The following is a 21,987-nucleotide window of genomic DNA, read 5'->3' on the forward strand; positions in this document are numbered from 1 at the left end:
ACAAATGAATATCAGCAAATAAAACTATTCTGAATATTGCAGTGTGCTAAGTCCTCTCACTGATGCCGAACACCCAGATCTAGAGTGCAAAAAGTACATGATGAGCACATGAAACAGAGGCAGACACACTGTAACCCCACCTTTCCTGAAACCCTGATGGACTGAAAACCCTGATACACAGAGATGTCCTTCCCTAGGGATCACATGACTTACCACAAATCTTGAAGGCGGATCCTCAGGGAACGGAGTTATGGTGGGAGGCAGGAGGAGCTTATTTCCCAGTTGCTCAGGAAGGCATGGGCAATGTAGAAGCAAGCATGGCTCTGTTTTTCCTCAGCCTGTGGCTCCTCTTGGGGGCTTGCTTAGGGTGCCAGCATCCCCTCTGTCAGTGCTCGGACAGAATGGCATTCATCTGCCAGGAGAGTGAAGTGACCTATGTACCACAGGACATCCCCAGGAATTCCACTGAACTGTGAGTAAAAAAAAAAAGAGAAGCAGACAAAAAACAGCCAAGTCAACAGCAGCTTTTGTTCTTGTCTTTCTGGGTCAGCTTCTTATTTGATAGGTCTGGCGAACATTTTCAATGTGTTTGTGTGGGGTGCAAGCTTTTGGGGGACTGATGATTCTTCCAGAGCACTGCAGCCCTTGAAGTTCATTCCCATGATATTTTGCAGCTGCAGAGCAAAGATAAGCCACCTCAGACAGAAGTTTAAAACAAAGTTTCTTTTGATAGCAGTGAATGCTTTCAAAATAATTTATTTAAACACCCAGCACTTCCTTTTTTAAAGCTTGAATTTCAGCGCAGTTGAAACTGAACAGAGCACATCTGCTTTGCTAAGAAGCTAGAAATCTGGCAATGGTCACTTCTTCAGGAAGAAGATATAGGTTTCTTGGCATAAACTTGGTGGTTTGTGTTAGGATCACACAGTTCTTTGCAGAGTTTCATAAAGAAGCAGGGTGACTCTCAAGTAAAGTCAGTCAAGCAAACAGTCCTCGTGAAGAACAGCAAATGAGAATAAATGAGACAGTTCATTTCTCCACACCGGAAGAGTTTCTTAAAGTTCTTATTCATTTCCACAGACATGAAGCAATTTACATATTGCTCCCACCCACTCCTGGAGCACCAATGCTATGTTGTTATTACATTAAAAACAATGATATTTTTTCCATCTCAAATACAAAAAAACTGTTTCTCCATCTATCTGCTAAATATTCAGAATACAAATGTGTGCCTATATCTGGTGAAGGTATAAAAAGAGTCCATAGCATTAAATCTTGTTTGATACAATTGAAGCCTTTAGATGTCTCAGAATTCAGTGGACCCAAGTAAGTGGGTCTAATGAGGCAGTCTTAACGAACCTCATGACATAGCTGTTACTGCCGAAGAGCTGCCTTACATCAGTAAAGTTTTATAGAATTATTGGGGATCTTTACAAAGAAGAGATCTTCTATGTGAATTTGTGGATTCTTTTTCTGGGAAAAGATCAATGCAGCCATGTACCACAAGGTAAAATGTACAAAATTTAGACGTGAAGATTTCTTCCCTAAATAAAGATGTAATAAAAAAAATCATATTTTCATGCAAGTCATAGCAAAAGTAAATAGACTGAGAGAGAACTGAAGATGACTGGGTAGAGAGATCATCTATTAGTAAATTTGTGTCTGGCTGCACTACTTTAATGTGCAGGTTGGACTCACTCCTCAAAATGAAATTCCATTGTTATAAAAGTAGTATATCAAGGCAAAAGCAGGCTGGATGCTATCTTTCATATATATATTTCTATGTGGTCAAATAGCATTAATGGAGAAATGTGATATTATGCAACTCAAATACACTTTCAGGGTCTTTCCTCTCTTCTTGATAATCATGGCACAAACACTTCCCAGCAACTTTTGTTTCTACTGTGTCCTCGTAATATTGCCTTCATCTTATCCCACCCTCCATTCTTCATAACTATCACTGCTTAGAGTCAAACATTTATTTATTTGTCAAATTTATATGGCTGCCCATCTCACACAAAAGTAACCAATTAAAACATTGTACAATACAGTTAGAAATAATAAACACAAATAAGACAAGATCAGGAGAGAGAATGCATTATTGGGGACCCTCCATAGTCAAGTATAGTCCCTGAACACTAAATTTCTGTCCAAAACAAGCCCAACAGTCAGCTAGTATGGGCAAGCTCCTCTTTAAAGCAACATTGACTTTTGTGGGGACTGTGAAAAAAAAGCAAAACAGTGGTTAGAATATCCTAGGGGAAGGACAGGGCTCATGAGTTGATTAACAAAATTTCCCCACATTCAGTCTTTGGTTTCAGAGCATCTGTATCCATTAATATTTATTTTGTTTTTAATGTCACCCTTTCAGATTGTTAGGCAGGAACATTAAAAAAATATCATGGAGGAAGGCACTGCCAAATACCTTGCACTACTGCCGAACTGCGTAGTTGTGTTCATGTAAACACTAGGAGTCAAGCTTGACTCAAAAGCATCTTTACCTTTCTATTTTTTGGGCAGTAAACCAAAGCTCTGGTTCTACCTCTCAAAAGAAGTATGTATGTATGTATGTATGTATGTATGTATGATGTATCTAAAAATTCATATTCTGCTTGAGAGAAAATCATAGTCAAAATGTAGAAATGGACAAACCACCACCAACTCTATTTCTATCCTTGTAGAAATTATCCTACCAATTCCATTTTTAGTCTTCCTGGGTTTTTTTACCTGAGGAATAATCACAAATCTGCTTTAGATTTTGTTCGAGACTAAATTTCAGCAGCGTGTACACTCTGTTTCTTTTGTAACATTTATTCTTCTCAGCTGTTAATCTCAGCTGTTCTTATGCAAAAGTATTCACTCAACAATCCATATTTGGAAGAAAAGCAGATGGATGAAGGAAAAGATAAAAAGTGTGCATTAATCAAACTCTTAATAGGCATTGATATTGATTCAATGTCTTCTTTTGAGAGTTCAAGAACATTGTGAAAAGTCATACCCACAATGCCTGGATGAGCATGTTAGACTGTAGGGATTTAATAGAAAGATAGGCCATATTCAAGATAAAATCATGGGGTTTGAAAGAGTTATTTAATCCAATCCAATCCAATCCCCTCTCAATGCAGGAATCAAATAATCATGCAGGAAGGAAGTAGGCTTTCTTTCCCTCTTCTCTCCTGAATCACAGAAAATGTTCCCTATAAACATTTTCTAGTTGGGCTCTTTAGCCTGTTGAGCAGAGTTGAATGGTCAGGATGGGCTAGTTTCAAAGACTGTTCCATTTGTATATGAATAGGGATGAAAGCAATTCTTTCCCTGGGTTTGTATGATGCGAATTATATCATTGAAAGATCTAGAAAGTCCTTCTGTACAATACACTAAGCTTGGTTAGTTGCAATTGTGGTTATGGTTTTGTGTGTATGTATGTGTGCTTTATAAAATGGGTTCATTTATTTAAAAAGTGTCTTAACCAAATTAAGCAAGTCCAATCATCATGTAGAGGCCTGCACAGATTTATCTTGGGGAAATATCCCACTGAAGACAATACTTAAATTAGAGTTCACAGACTTCCTTACGCATCAGAGTTTTTAGGTACTCAGAGAATAATGTGGAGATGTAGCAAAAATCTCCAAACACCCCCCCCCAATTTTAATCTGATTATTAAATAAGACTTTAATAATCAATTCTATTAAAGATCAATATGAAGATACTGCTCAAGATATGTATTTCACAAATGCTATAAATAAATCGATTTATGCAGTAACTTTGTGCAGAGAATAACAGAATAACTGAAAAGGTAGTAGATTATTACAAAATGGGTAGATTAATTTATAGAATACTGCCATCTCTTTTAGTGACTTGAGTTCATACGCTAAAATGTAATGTGGTCTGATTTTGGCTTACAGATTTCAGTTTTGCTATATATATTTGCTACACAGCTATGCTCTGATGTGCTTTTATAGGTTATACCCTCATAACCTATAAGGGTATTCAGATAAAGGAATAATTTCTAGTACAGAAACAAGCTCATTTGAAATTGTTGCTAGCTCACTACTATCTAGCATGCTATAAAGTAAAATTTAGATGACCTAGCATTATTTTTGCAAAGATGTTGCTTGATAATATCCCATAAGTACAGTATGCTATAAATATGATCGTGTACACATACAGGAGAGAGACTATAAACAATATAATGGAGTAATATAATGATAGCAGGCCAGATGTTGAATATTAGAAATTCAGAAATGCCTTCTGAGCCAAGGATTAGATTATCACTAGATAATCTAAAATCAGGCACTATTCTCACTATAGTGAGGATAAAATGAAAGAGGAGATCAAAAGAACATGGGCATCTCTCAGGGTTTCCTTTCAAGAAAAAAACGGGTGCAAAGTAAGTAGTGAGAGAGATAAAATAAAGTATATATTAAATCTCTCCAACGAAGTGCCTTACAAAAGTCCAAGGCAGTGTTTCTCAACTTTGGCAACTATAAGGTGTGTGGAATTACCCAGCCAACAAATTTTAGCCTTTCATGCAGTCCCCAGAAGTGTTTTGCACCTTTCTGGTTGCTTCCCCACACCTCCAATATCATTAGCTTGTTTTCATTGCTAATAACAAGTTCATGTGTTAGGACCCTGCTTCTTGGCCAAGATTTATATGACAGCCTGAGCTAAGAACACTGTTTTCACACTGGGAATAATAATGATAGAGATTACAGAAGTTTCCTGCCCTCACTACTTTGAAATATTCCTATGAATTTTGCAAGCAATCAAGGTTGCAGAAGATTGTTGGCACTCTTTGTCTGCTAACTATTGAGTCTAGACAGGGCTGATGAGAAGCCTAAACAAAAAGTTGGAATATAGACATCCAATGCTGATTTGCTCGCTCAGTTTTATCTTTGAGAAACAATTCTTTAAAAAATTACTGTCTTTCTGATGACATGTCCTTAAAGTAGATTGCACACTGAAAGATCTAAATTTATCTGCCAGGAATTTTTACAGGCTGTTTGGTTCAATCATTTCTGCTGTCTGATCTACGAAATAAAAAAATAGGGATGGGGTATATTTAATGTAATTGCATTCATCAACACAGACTTCTCTACCAACCAAGGGCTTGTAATGCATTGCAGACATCAATAGAGAAACCTTCAGATTAAACAAATGCATGTAGTTTTGAACCTGGAACATTCTGTAAATAAATTTACTTAAGAGGTCAGCTCCCTAGTCTGCTCCTTGAAACGGCAGAGTTTGGAAGTCACTTATAAAGAGATTTATTACTGGGAAGTTGTGCCAACCATCTCTGTTAAGTGCAGGTTGGGACATTTCCTTCCCAAAGACTGAACTTATGAGGAATCCAGCACTTCTTTGATGAAAGATGGAAGACAATCTTGAGTTCTGCATCAAAAAACATTGTGTCCTGATTTTTTTTCCTCCCACACTAGAGGGCATTGATAACTATGCTTGGTCTTATAGCAATTGCAGTGCATTATTTCTAAAATTCACCCCTTATCTCTACCTAAATGGTAGAGGATAATTTATGGAAAAAACTAGTCTGTCACTCATTTAGCACCTGCTCCCTATTATTCACTTCAAAACAGAGCAACATATCTGCTAAAATGCATTGCCTAAGCCAGCTGCCTCTCTGCCCAGCTTCTTAATCAGGACTATTCCACTAGCACTAGGCAGTCATTCCAGATAACACCCTGTTACTATCAGGACACCATCTCAGCAATTTTTTTGTAACTGAATTTATAAGCTACTTCTCTGTTTATTCCAACATCCAAGTCAGTTTGCAACAGTAACAAAATTGAAGCTTCTTTCTCGTATACCTGATAGTCTAACCTCTAAGAACCTTCTAAAACCTCTTCAGAAAGATCTTTTCTGTTGACTGATAGTGGACAGGCTCATAGCAGGTGATGTAGCCTTGCAGATAACCAGGGTCTAAGCCATTTGGGGTTTTAAAGGTCAACAACTTTAAACTGCCCAGCAGGAAGTTGCTATCACCAAGGACAGGTTTTTTGCTTAGGTAAAATCAATAAAGAGGTAATTAAATTAGTTCGAGAATTTATTTTCGTTGGATCAAAAATTGTTCACGATGGTACTTCTACTCCTGTCTTAACATCAGGAAAAACAATGACAACATTGTTTGCATGTCTGTATGCACCTGTTGTCATTGTTTTTCCTGATGTTAAGACTCAAGCATTTAAATATTGTTTAATATTTAAACATTCAAATGTTTTTATTATCAAGTATTTAATTCGGAATTAAAGTGCTAATCTAGTAAATATCAGAGACAAGGAAAGGATCAATTTCTTCCAGTTCTTCTACCACTCTGTAATACAGCAAGCTAGGGACTGGCAATGAAGAGGTAGCCAAGTTGCAGCTTCCCATTATATTCCCACTTTGACTTGCTATTGTAATGTTTGCCCTCTAGTATTTAACATTCTTGTCCCTTGGCTGGAATAAATATAATGATGTATGTTGGTTCATTCAAATGCTATTCTCCCACCATTTTCCCCAATACATTTAATAATGCCAAACAAAAATCAAATAACAAAATTCCTTCTGTATTAGAATCTCAAAACACTCAATGTTTAGTTATGTAGATGAACATGTTGATTCCATTCAAGGTGCTCTCATCACCTCTTTGATGATGAACCAATCAGCAGGGAGTGAGGTCTTATTTAGCCTAAGGAGCAAGATGATGAAATCTTTAGGCAGGAAAAGTCCTTATGGGGAGTTCTTCAATACCATAACCCTGCAAAGAAAACTGGAAGCAAGAAACAGCTGTTCCCTCTGCAGGATCTCCCCCAGTGTATGCTGGAGTAGGACTTCCCAGGAAAGAAAGTGACCTGCTATTAGTGATTCTTAACCTTGCAGCTTAGGGTAGCTTCTCACTACATTGGTCCTTTGGTAAATTAGCCCTTTGTCATTTTTGATGGCTTGAAGACTATCAGAATGGTCAAAGGAGGAGAACAGTTTAGGGCAGGGGTGTCAAACTGGCGGTCTGTGGGCAGATGCATCACGCACAGGATTAGGGTTAGGGTCATGATACGTCTCATGACACAGTCGAGTTTAGGGGAAGAGGGGGATTTCAAGTGAAGTCCATAAAACCTGAGAACACATTAAGTGGAAGAATCTCACTGCAGTCACCCCATTCTCATTTTTTCTCATCTCTCCTTATCATCTTTTTCATATGAGAGGCCACAGAATAATTCAAAGTTCTCCAGAGCATTATTGCACATTAGAAATAATATCTAGTTGCCAAGGCAGTTGTTATCACTGGGTAAAGCCATCAAAAAGGTTTTACTGCCAGCATATCCCTGAGGAATATAAAAGATTTAATACTATTCCTAAAGAAATTTGGTAAGATGTTTTGCCAGAGAAATAATTTCAAGAGGTCATTTGTGCACAGCTTTAATAAACCTTATATAAGCTAGATGTTGTTACCACTATGCAGATGATTTATTGCTTATATCCCATTCTCAGATAGGCTTATACAGAGCTTTGAATAGTTATTGCTCCTTAAATTGTCTAACTGTGAATGCAGAAAAATCAAAGGGGTTCCTTTTCCCCAGTCTAGAAAAAAGGAAAATATACAAATGGAGAATTGGGGAACATAAAGTAGAGCAAGTTTTCTCTTGCATTAGCACTGCCCACAAGAGTTATTATCACTCATAATACTATAGGCTACTTACACATTAAGGGATTTTTTTTGTTTGTTGTGAGTCTATAATTTTACTTGTAAGGCAGGTTTAATGTGGAAGTGTATTCCAATACAGTGAATTATACTGTTCAGCTTTAGCAACTCCTGAAATAGCACAATTCCATTCTACAATTGCTCTTATCACAATGAAACACAGGGCTTCTTGAGTTAGTGTCTCTCCTGGGTAAGCAAACAAGGACTCTGCGTACTTCTTGAAATTCCTTGGAAGAAATACTTAAGACAAACGTCAAAAAAGGGGAACAAACCGTTATTAAAACACAGAAAAAAAATGCCTTTACAAACAAAAGTCTGCTTTCATTCTCAGGAATGAAGGGCTATGTTTATTTATTTACACAGTTATTTTTCTTTACCATCTGTGTTAAATAGTTTAAATCAGTAATTTGGAAATCTGAAAACATTTTGACACTTGGTTGTTGTTTCAGTAAGTCAGCCATGTTTTCCTTCATTATAAACTGCACTATGCCTCTACAAGTCATTTTCAGGACTCTCCCATAAAAACATTTCTTGGACTTCTCCACTGATTTTATTGATTTATTTAAAGCATTTTATGGCCACACAAATCAGACAACATGGCAATGGATTTTGATAGGCAATATCAAAATTTCATTGATTCATTCTATGAATCAAGAACTTATACAGCCAGACGAGAAGTAGCTCTCTTTTTCTCTCTATTTGTTTACTTTATGCATGTTACATGCTACCTAGCAACCTTTTTATATGATCAAAAAATTGTTCTTTCTAGAGAGAGAAAAAAAAACGATATTGAGAAAGAGACTGATACATATCCCTATATATTTCTTCACCTCTCCTTCATCAACTCCCTACTCCATCTTCCTGAAGTTGTTTGGATCACCCTAGAATCTTTTATTTTTCTATAGAATTTATTATTGCAACTTTCAGCATTCTTCTCCATTTATCAGTGCATCGATGATATGGATGTTGCTGTTTTGGCAACTTAAACCCAGACACTGAAGATCAGAAATAGAATATAAAGAAAAGTTCCCATTTTATATCCCTTCAGAATGCTGTGAATTATCTCTGCCTCTCATTCCATTTCGGGTTTAATTAGAAAAAATCTGGAATTAATTTCAGGATTAAAATTAATCCCATCCTGAATTTATTATGCTTCCATTAAAACATGAAAATGTTTACTTTTCAATAGCCTGTATATGATTTTGCTGCTAATTTGTAGCAGCTTTTAGAGCCTTCAATATGCACACATGCATGTATGTATGTATGTACAGGACCCAAGGTGGAGACTGTGCAAAGAGGTCTCAGTAGCACATAGTGGCAAGCACACAGGCAGGAACAACATACACTGAATGGCACAATAAAATAGCTGACATTGTGCAAAGGAACATCTGCACAGTAGGTGACCTAGACCAGATGGGAAATCCCAAGAACGTCAAGGGGAATAACAGGGCTAAGATACTGTTTGACTTCGAGATCCATACTTGCCAGTTATTGTGGTAGTAGACAAGGACCAGAGGACAGCAGTGGTGATAGATGTAGCAGTGCCTATTTCTCATTGCGTATCTAGTATGTATTCTAAATATCTCATCTATATCATTAATTATCTTTTCTTTGCTTTCCTCTAGTGCTTCTGCTAATATTTCCACCATCACATCTGCTAAATTCTCTCCCTTTTCTTCTTCAACATTTTGGAATCTTAAGTAATAATCAGCTCTATCCATCTCTAGAGTGATAATCGTTTTTTCCTGGTTCCTATCTGTTAATGTCAGTCGATTGTCCATCTCCTCTACTCTCTTATCCATTGATTCAATTTTTTCTTCTGCTTGTGCAGTCTTTGTTCGCTTTTCCCTATCAATTCTTTGACCTCTTTTAGTTCCTCTTCTAATTTACCTATCCTTTCCTTGAAGTCTGTATGTAATGCCTGTATCATATTTTTCAGTTCCATGTTAAATTTATCTTGCTGTATTGTAGAGTCCAGTGTTTTCTGCACCACCGGACCCTGTAATGTTGAGGGGGCTGTTGTTAAGTGTGTTGTAATCTTCTTCATCTTCTCCAATGATTTATAATCCAAATGTCAATGTGATATTATAATCCCAGTATGTTCCAAGAAGAGGAGGAAAGAAACAAAAATGAGAAAAAAATCTCATATCAAAAATACAAGGGCAGGAACCAGAGGACAGCAGTGGTGATAGATGTAACAGTGCCAAGTGATAGCAACATCAAGAAAGTATATGAGAAGCTGAGAAATACCAGAGCCAGAAGGAGGAACTAGAGAGGATGTAGGAAATAAAGGCCAAAGTGGCCTTAATGGTAGTAAGAGCACTTGTGGCTGTGGCTCCAACAGATCCCAGAAAAAACATCAGAGCTCTCTGTCCAAAAAAGTGCAGTGGTAAGAATAGCTAAGATACAGTGCAGAACCCTCAAATTCCCAGACTTTTAATAAAATAACTGAGACTGAGAAAGACACACACCACGCATAGGGGTAAGAAGGGATTTTATTACTATAATTGTTGCAAAAGAGCAACCTTCTTTCATACAATCATTCTGAGTTTCTTCATATTGTCTGCATAATCACATCAAGATAACACAAGATAATGCTCATATACATTGAGAATGCTCCTGTACATTGGCAAAATATATCAAGGCATTCCTGGTATCTTGCTCTATAATTGATCATATCATCATTGCAGTGTCATCCACTTACACAAAACCATATGCATAGCAATAAAATATAGGAGAAAGAAATCTTAATAAAGCAGTCTATCTGATTTCATCAAATTGTGATCAAGAGGATCCTTTATGAAAAGTAAAATGCAAATGAGTGAACTCTCTGCAGAACATTTAGATATAAAAGAAAAAAATGAGAGGATTTCTAATGCATTATGTGATTAGTCTTCAAAAAATAAAATCAAGTAATTTGGAACAGAAAATGTGAATTATTAATTATAGGATAATAGCATTCATAGAGATAGTTTCAGCTTCCAGACAAAAATCTAAAATGTATTGTTTTTGATTTCTTTAATACCAAAATCAGTGCATTGTTTCATTTCCTTCCCAGACTAAGCTCACATTATCATCAGCTAGATCAGAGATAAGCAACTTTTGAAGAGATGACAGTTGTAACATAAACTTCTGATCTTCTTGAAGGTATAGGACATCACCAGCAGGAACATGAACTATTGGGAGGGGGATTTTTTAAAAAATATTATTAGAAAGATTAAGAGAAGTTATGGAAATAGGAAGCCTACCAGTATTAAGCCATTTGCCTTCTCAACTATCCATAGAACAGGGAGAAGTAACAATTCCAAAATTTGGCCATTTTCTCCCAGATTTCAGTGGTATAATCTTGAGTTGTTAGGGATGCTGTTTACTTTCTACTAGTTGCTACCTTTGAGCTCCACCAACTGTACATTAGATACATAGTAGAAAGGAAAACAATATAGAGCAATTATATGTAACAAAACTGTAGTTTGCAAGTATAATCATAGTTGGATAGAAATGAATAGCATCCAATTCCAACAAACAAAAGTACTTCACTGAATTCATAATTTGTGAATTAAATTCTGCTGCTGTGTGATTAGATGATAGTCACTGGCTTAGATGGCTTTTAAAAAATAAGAAATTAATGGAGGTCTACAAAAGGCTATTAGCTAGCTAAATAAATGGTTCACCTCCTGAATGCAATTACATATTAACTGATGCAGGGCAAAGAGGCATTTGCTTGGTCACAATTAGATCCAGAAATAAAGGATTAAATAAAGACAGGATTATATCCTATGGATAGAAATTGCAAGACTGTGTATTTCAGGTAATCTTTTTGGGGAAACTTCTTAATGGTAAATGCTGTTCAGAATGGAAATAAGGTTTCTTGAGAAATGATGATACATTTTTCTTTTATACATAAGTATATACCCAACATGCTATTCTCTTTTGGGATAAGCAATGTTGCAGAAAATCAAAAGTACTAACAAATAAGAAATATAGCTAAATGCAGTTATAGCAACACTAGTCTTCATAACACTCCATATTTTTCTATTCTTCTTTTAAACTTTTCACTTCTATCTTTTTTGAGGATCCCATTCATCCTTCATATATTTATGACTGTTAAATAATATTTGAATATTTTTGTTTTGTGGTCCTCATTCAAAAAACTCAATGTGCTGACTTTTATACTGGTCACTTACTTCAATATTCAGTCCATGTATATTCGTTGAGCACTTAATCAGTCTTTATTTTATTGCTTTTTATTTTACCATACACACTTCCCATTTCCTTCATTCAAGCTATTTTTATGTTTCTCCTGAAATATCCACCTTTTGCTTCCATATAGTATAACAAAATGGGTAAAAACTTTCTCTTATTCACAGCAATTTTTGCTTCTCTGAGCAAACATTCATTACTCTCAAGAGAGTACATAACTGCCCAGCACCACTCTACTGGGATGAGAAAGGGAGAGACAAATTTTAGGACATGCAAATACCATTACCACTCTATTGGTATTTGCATATCTTAAAATTTGTCTTTCCATTTCTCATCTTTAGTGAACATTAAATGAAGGTGCGGAAATATATCTATGTCTTCAGATTTTTTTACTATTTATGTATAACTTGCAGTTGTTCACTCCATGTTCATTGTCAAACAGCTATTTTGGACTTCGATACATTTATTTTCAGATATATACTTCATATGTCACACATTCAATCTAACATTTCATTGTAGATCAGTTGCATATTCAGCTAACAACACAGGATTATCTCTAAACATACTGTACACATGGGTGCACACACACACACACACACACACACATCACATCACATCACATTATATAGTATTATTATTGCATTCATGAATCGTCAATTCCATATTCCCTTCTCCCAGGGGCATCTATCACTTATTAGCCAAATCGGCCCCTATCCAGATAGTACCAACCTTAATATTTCCTGATCACATTACACAGTGACAAGCAGTTCTGGATCAGAGTTAGACAGAAAGTATGAATAAGTGAATTAAAGACCTCAGTCAATAGAGCTTTAATCTTCTCCATTATTTAACTAAGGTCCCTTTTACCCTGCACTGAAGCTTTCCCTCCATTTTCTATCCTTTAACCCTAGGATGTGAGATGATATTCCAGGAGGTGCGAAAACTTGGGTTTTCAAAATTATAGTGTATATGCATGATTTGTTGCTGTTATTTTGAACTTTTATAAGGGTGTGAGAATATATCAGAAGCGTTCTAGGGATGCAGGGTATAGAAAAGATTGAGAACTACTGCTTTAACCTGAATTATCTAGAATTTCTAAAAAAAAAAAATCTGTCTGTTTCTATATATCTTTCATCTACCAGCTCTTAGTGCTTTGTTAAGAAAATGTGACATCTGTACCACCAATAGCAAATTTAAAGATGAGTGAGGATATTTGTTTTTGTTTGCTTACTTTGGTTTTGTATTCCTACATTTGTGTTAAATTTACTATAATCTCTGGGGACTGCACAAATAGCATTCTCATTTTAAACTCACAGCAGCAGATGGGAGATCCTTCATGTGCTAGTATTTCTGTCCCTCCTTTGCTGTTTCAAAGCAAATATATTTCCAGATTACAATCTCACAAAAGGGAGTGAACTGGAATTCTACAATGATTTGTATCAAATGCTTTTGAAGAGTCTTTTCTGAGGAAATGTAATTAATTTCCTAAAGACAGAAGCAAGTTTTTTTCTTTTCCATAATGTCTCTAAGCTGCTGGCAAAGCTGGGGTTTTTTTTCCATTTGTTACTAACATTTTCATGCCACTGTACTCCCAAAGGCTAGAACAGTGCACTAAAAAAGCCCCCAGAGGATTAAAAGCATCAGAACAGTAATAAATAACATACATTCCAGTGATGTTGACCAACCAGGGTGGAACTTTGAACATTCCCCAAATGATCTCTTCCAGAGTCATGGATTTATTTCTTTATAGAAATTCATTAGGGAGAAAGTAGTCTTTATATATGGAAACCATCTATTCTGTAAAAAGGATACCACCATTGAGCAGCCCCTGCTATGGAGTACGTGTACATGGACTGGTTGTCTCCTCCCTGGATCCACCTCTGGCCCTGTGGAGAAGGAATTCCCTTCTCAATGCTGCTAATCAGTGGCTTAGGGCAAAGCAAGGATTGGGTTTTGGTTTTGCTCTTCTCACTAAATTGCTACATTTGTGTTTTTCAGAGCATCTCTGTGAAACGTGGATACTTGGATTTGAATAAAAATATGCTTTCGGGTGATAACATTTTAAGAATAGTTTTGGATAGTGAGACTGGAATCATATTATTTTTTCTCATTTTTAGTTTTAACACAAAGTATCAATAAACAAAATTTACAGCAAGGAAATGATTTGCAGATTCCTGTTTTTTGCCTGTAAAATCATATACTCTCACTTACAAATCTGGTTTCCCAAAAAGAACTGTATGGATGAAGGTGGCCTATTTTTCTTTCTTTGTAAAAAATGTAGCTTAAGGTAAGAAAAAAGAAATGCTTTATGAACTCTACATGCTTTGTCTCCTTCCCTACCTGCTTTTAAACACACACACATATATTTGCTATAGAATTTGAAATAAAATATATTTGTATTTGTTTTTCTTTGGAAATATTCAGAGTATCTAGAGGGAGAAAAATAAGAATGCCAAATTAAAACAAATTTCTCCAAATAGGAAGACTGATCTTTTATCCCTCTGAAAACTTGTGCAAACGCTTTGCAGGTGTTGGAATAAGCCCTGGCTTCATTCCTTATTTTTGCTGATAACCCAGGTGGCTGAATTCTTTCAGCCTGGAGGACATCAAGCTGCCAAATCTCTCCCTCAAATGAAGGCTGAAGGAATAGCATCAGCCTGCAGCTGGAAAAAGGGAGATGGAAAGAGGTCAAGGGGAGACAGCTCCCAAAACCTTGAAAACCAAGAGTATGAACTAAGTCTGCAAAGAAACAACTATTCATCCAGAGATATAATTGATCCAATAATTTAAGAAAAAACAGATTTAAAACGCATGCTCTCCTCCCTTCACTTGGTTTCACTGAACATTTAAAAAACTGGCAGGCCTTGGGATCTGCCCTTGAATAAAGCTTGTACTTGCTCTGCAGAGTCAGAGGAGAGACATTGCTAGTATAAATGCCTCCTTATGGGGATTCTCTACCTAACATAATTATGGTTGCACAAAGTCTTTTCTGTTCCTAGCATTAGGGCTCATCCAGGTTTTGTGGAGGTGGTGCTTCTGCCTCTGCTCTGATTGTTCTGGTGTTGTCTAACATGCTTATTTGATCCTTAAGAAAGTTATATAAACTTTGTAAATATTAATATTCATTTCCATTAATTGTAGCTTACTCTGGAACTATTTTTAATTATAAAAATAGAATAGAAATTTTATAAATAAATTTTGCTTTTGAGAAAAAAAATATTACTAACAATAAAGTAATCTAACCATGAAACAGTTGGACAATTGGTTTGTATGAACATTACAGCTCTATGTGATTGTATATACAGCCATCCATCCATCCATCCATCCATCCATCCATCCATCCATCCATCTGTTTTAATATTTTTCTTTCTTCAGAAATGTATTGAATAATACTGCATCCCCCTGAATGAAATGTTTGAGGAACAACCCATCCACTGTATAAAAGGGTGCGGTTTCCATAAAGATGATTCAGTTCTTGTCTACTATAATGATAGCCCTCTCTGGCAAATGCACATTTTCTTTAATAATAGCAGCTATCTGGTTTACATTTGTCTCCATTCAAAAAGCACCTGAAAAATTTGGAAGGGTTGGCAGTTCTAGTTACTATTCTCCTCTATTCCAGCGCAAAGATTTCCCCTTTATTCCTGAAATAGAAGCCAACTCACCAATTTCAAATTGATGATGCTTGTAAAGGTAGAGAAATTTGGGACTTTGAATTATTTCTAAATCAGAACCCATAAAGGCACATATATCAGAAACTGAAAATAAGTCATTAATGCAATACAGTCATTTGAAAAGCTACATCAGCTAGATTGGTTGACTGATTGACTATGATTATGACTATTGACTATTGATTATGTGCCATCAAGTTGTTGACTTCTAATGACCACATAGATTTGTTCCATGATCAATCTTTGAATACAATTGGAAAAACAGAACATACAAACCATGAGAAGTGTTACTTCTACTCAGGGCTTTTTTTCTCCTAGAATGCCCAGAATGGAGTTCCGGCACCTTTTTTGGATGGAACCTTGTAGGGTAGGCAAGGCGGGTTGTATGACATGTGTGAGTTCCGGCACCTTTTTTTTTTTTTTTAGAAAAAAAGCACTGGTTCTACCCTATTCTGTTTATCATGTTGTATCTGTATTTTTGTTCCCATTTTTGGATATTGACAAAACTGCTGTTTTTCTGAATTTTGTGATGTAGTTTGCAGCTCAAAACAAAAATGTGCACATTGATTATTTAATATGGAAGAGAACACACCAAGCAAATCTAAGCATTTTAAGAGAGAGAGAGAATGAGAGAGAGAGAGAGAGAGGGAGGGAGGGAGGGAGGGAGGGAGGGAGGGAGAGAGAGAGAGAGAGAGAGAGAGAGAGAGATCAGTGCTAATCATAATTCCCCATTCAGGAAAAAAAATAATTTTCAATATTATTTCCATTGCAGCCCACCATCCTCCACTGGCAATAGTTTAAACATTTGCAGCTTGGCTGGACTTGCTTTGCATTTCAAAGTCTGTACTATTATTTTAAAACTGGGAAAACTTTAAGAGCGTCTATCCATTTAAGATTCTGTGATATATTTTCATTTGTCCTGCTCTTTTAATAAGGGTGGACTATATTGTAATTCAGTTCTTCATGTTGTTATAAATATTGTCAAAGTCAAGGGGCAAAAGCTTCACATCCTCTGTTTTTTTTAATCTATTTTTCAAAATCTTGCTTTAGTAGAAAACTGTCAAGATAAACCACTGATATGCATTCCAACTATTCATTCTTTATTTGTCATATTTTATGAAGTTCTGCAAATAATGTGAAATTTTAATATAACTTATATAATCATGCCATATGTGGACATCGTGCTACCCTCAAGATTTTCAGAATGTCTACTAATTTGTATGAAATTCATATGAATTGGTACCAGAAATGTGGTAGAGAAGGAGCAGTCCATGGGCTAAAACATGGGCTGGAAAAAAAAAATCTGTTTTGCCTCTAGCAAGGACATAAGGATGGGATAGAATTTAGTACTCTTTGTAAAGGAACTGACCTCCTTGATCAAAATTTGGATTAAATGCATTTATTTATTTATTCTTTTGGTCAATTCACCTTGAATTCTGTAGTTTCCAAATAGTTTGAAATCATGCACAAACATATATAATTATAAAAGTGATGTGGAAAAGATACATTTTAGGGCAGGGGTGTCAGACTGCCAGCCCATGGGCTGGATGTGCCATGCCGAAACTGTGCCCACCCCATTGCCAGCAATGGAAAAAAAGTCATGATACGTCACAACACATCACGTGATGTTGCAAGTTTGATACCCCTATTTTAGGGGAATAAATGAAAATAAATGTATCTACATGTTTGTGTGCATGTATACATGTGTGAGTGCATGCATATGTGTATATCTGACTAGTGCAGGAAGAGAATGAAACTGATCTGTGTGTTCAGTTTAAATTCATTATACTTGACTGCTACTGAGCAAATCAGCTCTTCTGGGCTAAAATTAAAGTCCCTTTTTATGCTCTGCTTGAATTACTAAACTGACATTTTAACCAAGATACGTATGACATTTCTACCTAAAGAAACTGTTGCATTTCTATTGGCTGGGATATTAGTCTGCCTTGGAACATTACAGGACATACGGTACTCCCAAAACCATGGAGTGAACAAAATTTTGTGTTGGAGTAATTTTTGTCCATCAAAGGTTCAATGCTGTGTTCTTGAAATTAAGCACAGGGCAGGGAGGCAGGAGAGCAATGCTTGCTAGAAATACAAAGATAAAGACAATCTGTTGAAATGAAGGCTGTTCTCTCCCCCTTACCTTGCCTATTTATCTACATTTCAGCCACAACACTGATAATAACACTTGTGTACTATAGGCGGTTCTAAGCTCTGTTTGACAAGCCTTTACCAAGAGAAATCCATTGATTTAATAATAAGTGGCTCTGTGAGTCCAAGTTATGCAAGTATGTATATGTATGTGTATATGTCAGGGGTCCCCAACCTTGGCAACTTTAAGACTTGCGGACTTCAAGTCCCAGAATTCCTCAGCCTCCATGCATTAAAAAAAATCAAGAAATGGGTTTAGACTATTCTGAAAGAACAGCAAATGAATAGGTATTTGTTTTATTGCAATTAAATATTACTGATATATTTAGCAAAAATATTTTTATACTTTTTCCTCATGGGGAGAAATGCTTGATTTTCTCCTGTCAGTTAACAAAAATAAAAGGGCCAATACTGATTACTGTGTACTTGGATTTCAGGACCAATATAGTGGTCTACATTGAAGGTTCTTGGCCCAATGTAATTTTCTGATGGCTTTAAGGACTATTCTGCTGAAGTATAACCATATGATGTTTTGTGTGGCCTTTCAAATTGAAAGAAGATTTATACAATTGACACAATAATTTCTAGAGGCTTCTTTTAGATTTCTGTAAAATATGTGGCTCTAAAGCAGTGGGAACATAGAGACAATATTAGGGGAAGACTTGTTACAAAGTCAACTAGTGGGAAATCTGAGAGTTGTAATCCAACCCACATAACTTGAGAAAACATAGTTGGGGATGGCAATTGTAGAGAAGAAGGTGGGGCTTTGTTTCCCAATGTTGGTCAAAGTACTTAACTGAGTTTGGCCATTTGCTGACCAAGGATTTTAACACAAGCTGCTTAATCTTTAATAGCCTATTTTTGGTGTCCTGTTTTCCTATAGAAGGATTGGTCAGTCCAGAAAAACCATAGTTCCAAGCATCTTTCACTATTGGTCATTACGGCTGGAGTTACTAGGAGTTGTAGAAAAGCAAGCAACTTACACAGGAAAATAAAAAAGGACCTTATGAAAGTTACCAATAGTCCATCTAGTCTTCATTAAACTAAGTTCTACATTAATTTATCTGACATCTCACACAGAAATGAAATGGCCATATCTTGCAAGAAATCCTGGGGTCTGCTGACTGGAGATACTAGGAACTATAATTTATCAACAACTGGAGGATCTCTGGTTTAACTACTAAAGAGTGATCAAACTTAACGGATAATTTTTGAAGGATGATAGACAGAAGGGAGGGTGAATAAAAGCCATTAAGTTGCTGAAAAGGTTTTTTTTTTTTTTTTAGGGTCTCCTTTTCTAATTGTGCTTTGTAGCATTTCCTGGCAATATTTTCTGCTCCTCTATGTTAAAAAATAAGTCCCAATATTAAAAACATATCATTAATCTCCAGTTCTAATTCTTAATATAATGAAGCTAAGCTCCTAGAAACATTTTATTTGAGGAGAAGCAGATTATTAACTTTTCCAGTAATCACCTGCCCTGGGTGATTTTTTTTATTTTTATTTTTATTTTGCTAATACAAAAAAGACAGAATTTAAGTATTTCATTGGGACAGGAAAAATCTAGTTTCAACTATAATGTACTTCTTCCCTGAGTTTGAGAAAAATGAAGATTTAGGACATCAACCCCCCAAAAAGAAGGCTGCTGAGCTGGAAGTACTGATATTTTCATTAATGCTATTTTTCTTGATAGGATCAGCAAGGGACATTGAAAAGAAACTCAGTATAAAAATACCCACTGAAATAAAACCAAATCTAGCAGTAGTTTTTAGAACCTCCTTTTCTCAGCATGGAATGGATTCGTTTTTGTTATCTTATTACACAGCATTGGGATCATGGAGTGACAACAGATGGATCTCAAGAAGATGAAAGATCACTTGCCAAGGTCAATTATCAAGAAAAAAATTCTAGCTCAAAGATGCTAAATCTCTGAAATACAGCCAAGAAGAAGGCTTTATTGCTTGTTGCTTTGTTAATAAAGAGGTGTACTGGATATTGGGTTTAATGTACCAATCAGTGTATACCTATGGGTTTAGGAAGTCTGCCATAGGTGTGAGTACCTAGATGGCCTTAATATGTATTTAAAAACTAAGCAGATTCAAATGCAGTTAGTACTTGATAGATCACTAAAAAAAACCCTTTAAACTAAGTTAGAGATTGAAAACAAAATCTTGCAAAAAGCAATGACAAACATCAAGGAACCTAAGTTAAACTACTCTGGAAAAAGCTATTTTGTCCTATTCGAGAAGAAGTTGTGTGTGTGTGTGTGTGTGTGTGTGTGTGTGTATTTCTGTGTATTTTTGTTTGTGTGATGTTTGTTTATCAAATTTATATAGCTGCCCACCTCACCAAAGGCAATCCTTTGTTGTTGTCATTATCCTCAGCCTGAATAAATCCATTGCAGGATGAAGGCCTTTTCACAAGAAATTATAGGTAGCAATCCATAGTGTTGGCCCAATGTTGACTCAGCTTTCCATCCTTTCAAGGTCTGTAAAATGAGGATGCAGATTGTAGTGGGCAATATGTTGACTCTGTAAACTGCTTAGAGAAAGCTATAAAGCACTATGAAGGAGTGTATATAAGTCTAAGTGCTATTGCTATTGCTAGATAGATTTTTTTTTTTTACTTTCCAGTCTTGAAAGCATGACTGTCCCAAAGTAACTCAGCCAATTTCTAAGCATAAAGAAGCAGTAGAACTCAGAACTTCCAAATAGACTGTGGCTCTAACTTGGGGGAGAAGATGCTGTTGCATCATTGATATTGATGTGGAGAAAGAGGAAGCATTACATTCTTGTTCTCAGGCAGCCACAGTTTGCCTCCTCTAACTAATATACCTTATCCAAAACCAAACAAAAGCATTACCCTTTTCAAAGTTGGTCCCATCCTGGCTGTCACTATACAGCAGAACAGTAAAACATTCAGTGCGACTGTTGTAAAGGATATTATGCTAAAGCTGGAAAAGCTCAAAATCTCAGTAGGTACATTTTCAAGAGTTTCAAAAGATAATTTTCTAGATATGATGATGGAAAAGCTTAAGAATTATTTAAAATTAGTCTATGCATTAGCCCTTTATTTTTTTCCAGTCACCTTTCTTTTCCTTGAGGGACATTGAAAATAAATTATTTAGTGGACAAGTTAAATTTTGATTATGGTGCATGAAAAATATTTCCATCTTCATTTTAACTGCTTTCAATTGCAGCCTTGCACACAGAGTTACACAGATGAAATAGTTCTGCATGCTGAATGATTAAAACAAACATTGAATTTTGTGTCCTGATAGCTCTTTTTTAGGATATCAGTGTTGAGATTGAGGGCATCATATTTTCATGACTAAATCTACTTGCTGAAGGGCAAGTTTCTGAATTATTTTGTGATGTCCCAGGTTTTAGCAGAAGTACCAATACAATATTCTGTTTTTATTTAGGTCCATCTTTCTTGCACATTAATTAATTATCTAACAAGGTTTCCTGTTATAGTGATAAACAGAATGTACATAAAAAGTGATTTTGTACATGTATGCTTTCGTGCAGACAATCTATAGTGACTGAGACAGAGAAACTCTCTGTAGTGTCCCTGTTGCCAAGATCCTTTTTATATTAGGCTAGATAATCCAGAATAGATTTCTATACTCACTGCAAGAAGCATTTTTCTTTTACCATTCTTGTTTCTGAAGAAAAAGTAAAATAGGGCACTCGGGTAATATGTTTACTGTAGCCCAGATAGATTCTTTTGGTGGAAGCCGATTGGTCCTATATATATATATATATATATATATATATATATATATATATATATATATATATATATATTTTTTGTTCTGAGGTTTTTCACGGGTGTTTGTATGTAGGTCTTTGGTTGTTCGGGTTTTCTCCCGCGTAAAATTGGAAGTGTCTTGGCGACGTTTCGACGAAGTCCCATTCGTCATCTTCAGGCTGGTGTTTTCAGCTTCGTGCTTCGAGCAGCAATGTGTGGTCTTAGCTGTTTCTTCCTTTTAACTGCCAGTGGGGGTATGAACTGATTGGGTGGGAGCTTGGCTGTGTTCTGATTGGGTGGAGGTGTGTTCTGATTGGTTAGGGGCGTGGCTGTGCTCTGATTGGCTGGGGGTTGGCCCTCCTCCCATACATAAAAGGCACCACAGACAGAATCAGTAAGATCCTCCATAAACACAACATCAAAACAGCATTCTGCACAAACAGAAAAATATCCACCATCCTTAGAAACCCCAAAGATAAAATTGAATTAGAAAATCAAGGAGTATACGAAATC

At 36.0% G+C, this 21,987-nt stretch overlaps 1 protein-coding gene across 2 annotated transcripts in view; it reads left to right on the plus strand.

Moving 5' to 3' along the window:
- Window positions 1-238: 238 nt before the first annotated feature.
- The window catches only part of LOC120307706 (follicle-stimulating hormone receptor-like), a 67,923-nt gene continuing 46,174 nt past the window's right edge, over window positions 239-21,987 (plus strand). Inside the window, exon 1 of one of the 2 annotated variants that reach the window (XM_039342732.1) lies at window positions 239-472. In XM_039342732.1, coding sequence (XP_039198666.1) covers window positions 297-472 — 176 coding nt within the window. In that variant the 5' untranslated portion in view covers window positions 239-296. The remainder of the gene's footprint in view (window positions 473-21,987) is intronic. The other variant, XM_039342731.1, reaches the window with a different exon arrangement.

Source organism: Crotalus tigris, unplaced genomic scaffold (genome assembly GCF_016545835.1).
Source record: "Crotalus tigris isolate CLP2741 ecotype Arizona unplaced genomic scaffold, ASM1654583v1 scf7180000017810.681375, whole genome shotgun sequence".
In the NCBI taxonomy this organism is placed as follows: Eukaryota; Metazoa; Chordata; class Lepidosauria; order Squamata; family Viperidae; genus Crotalus; species Crotalus tigris.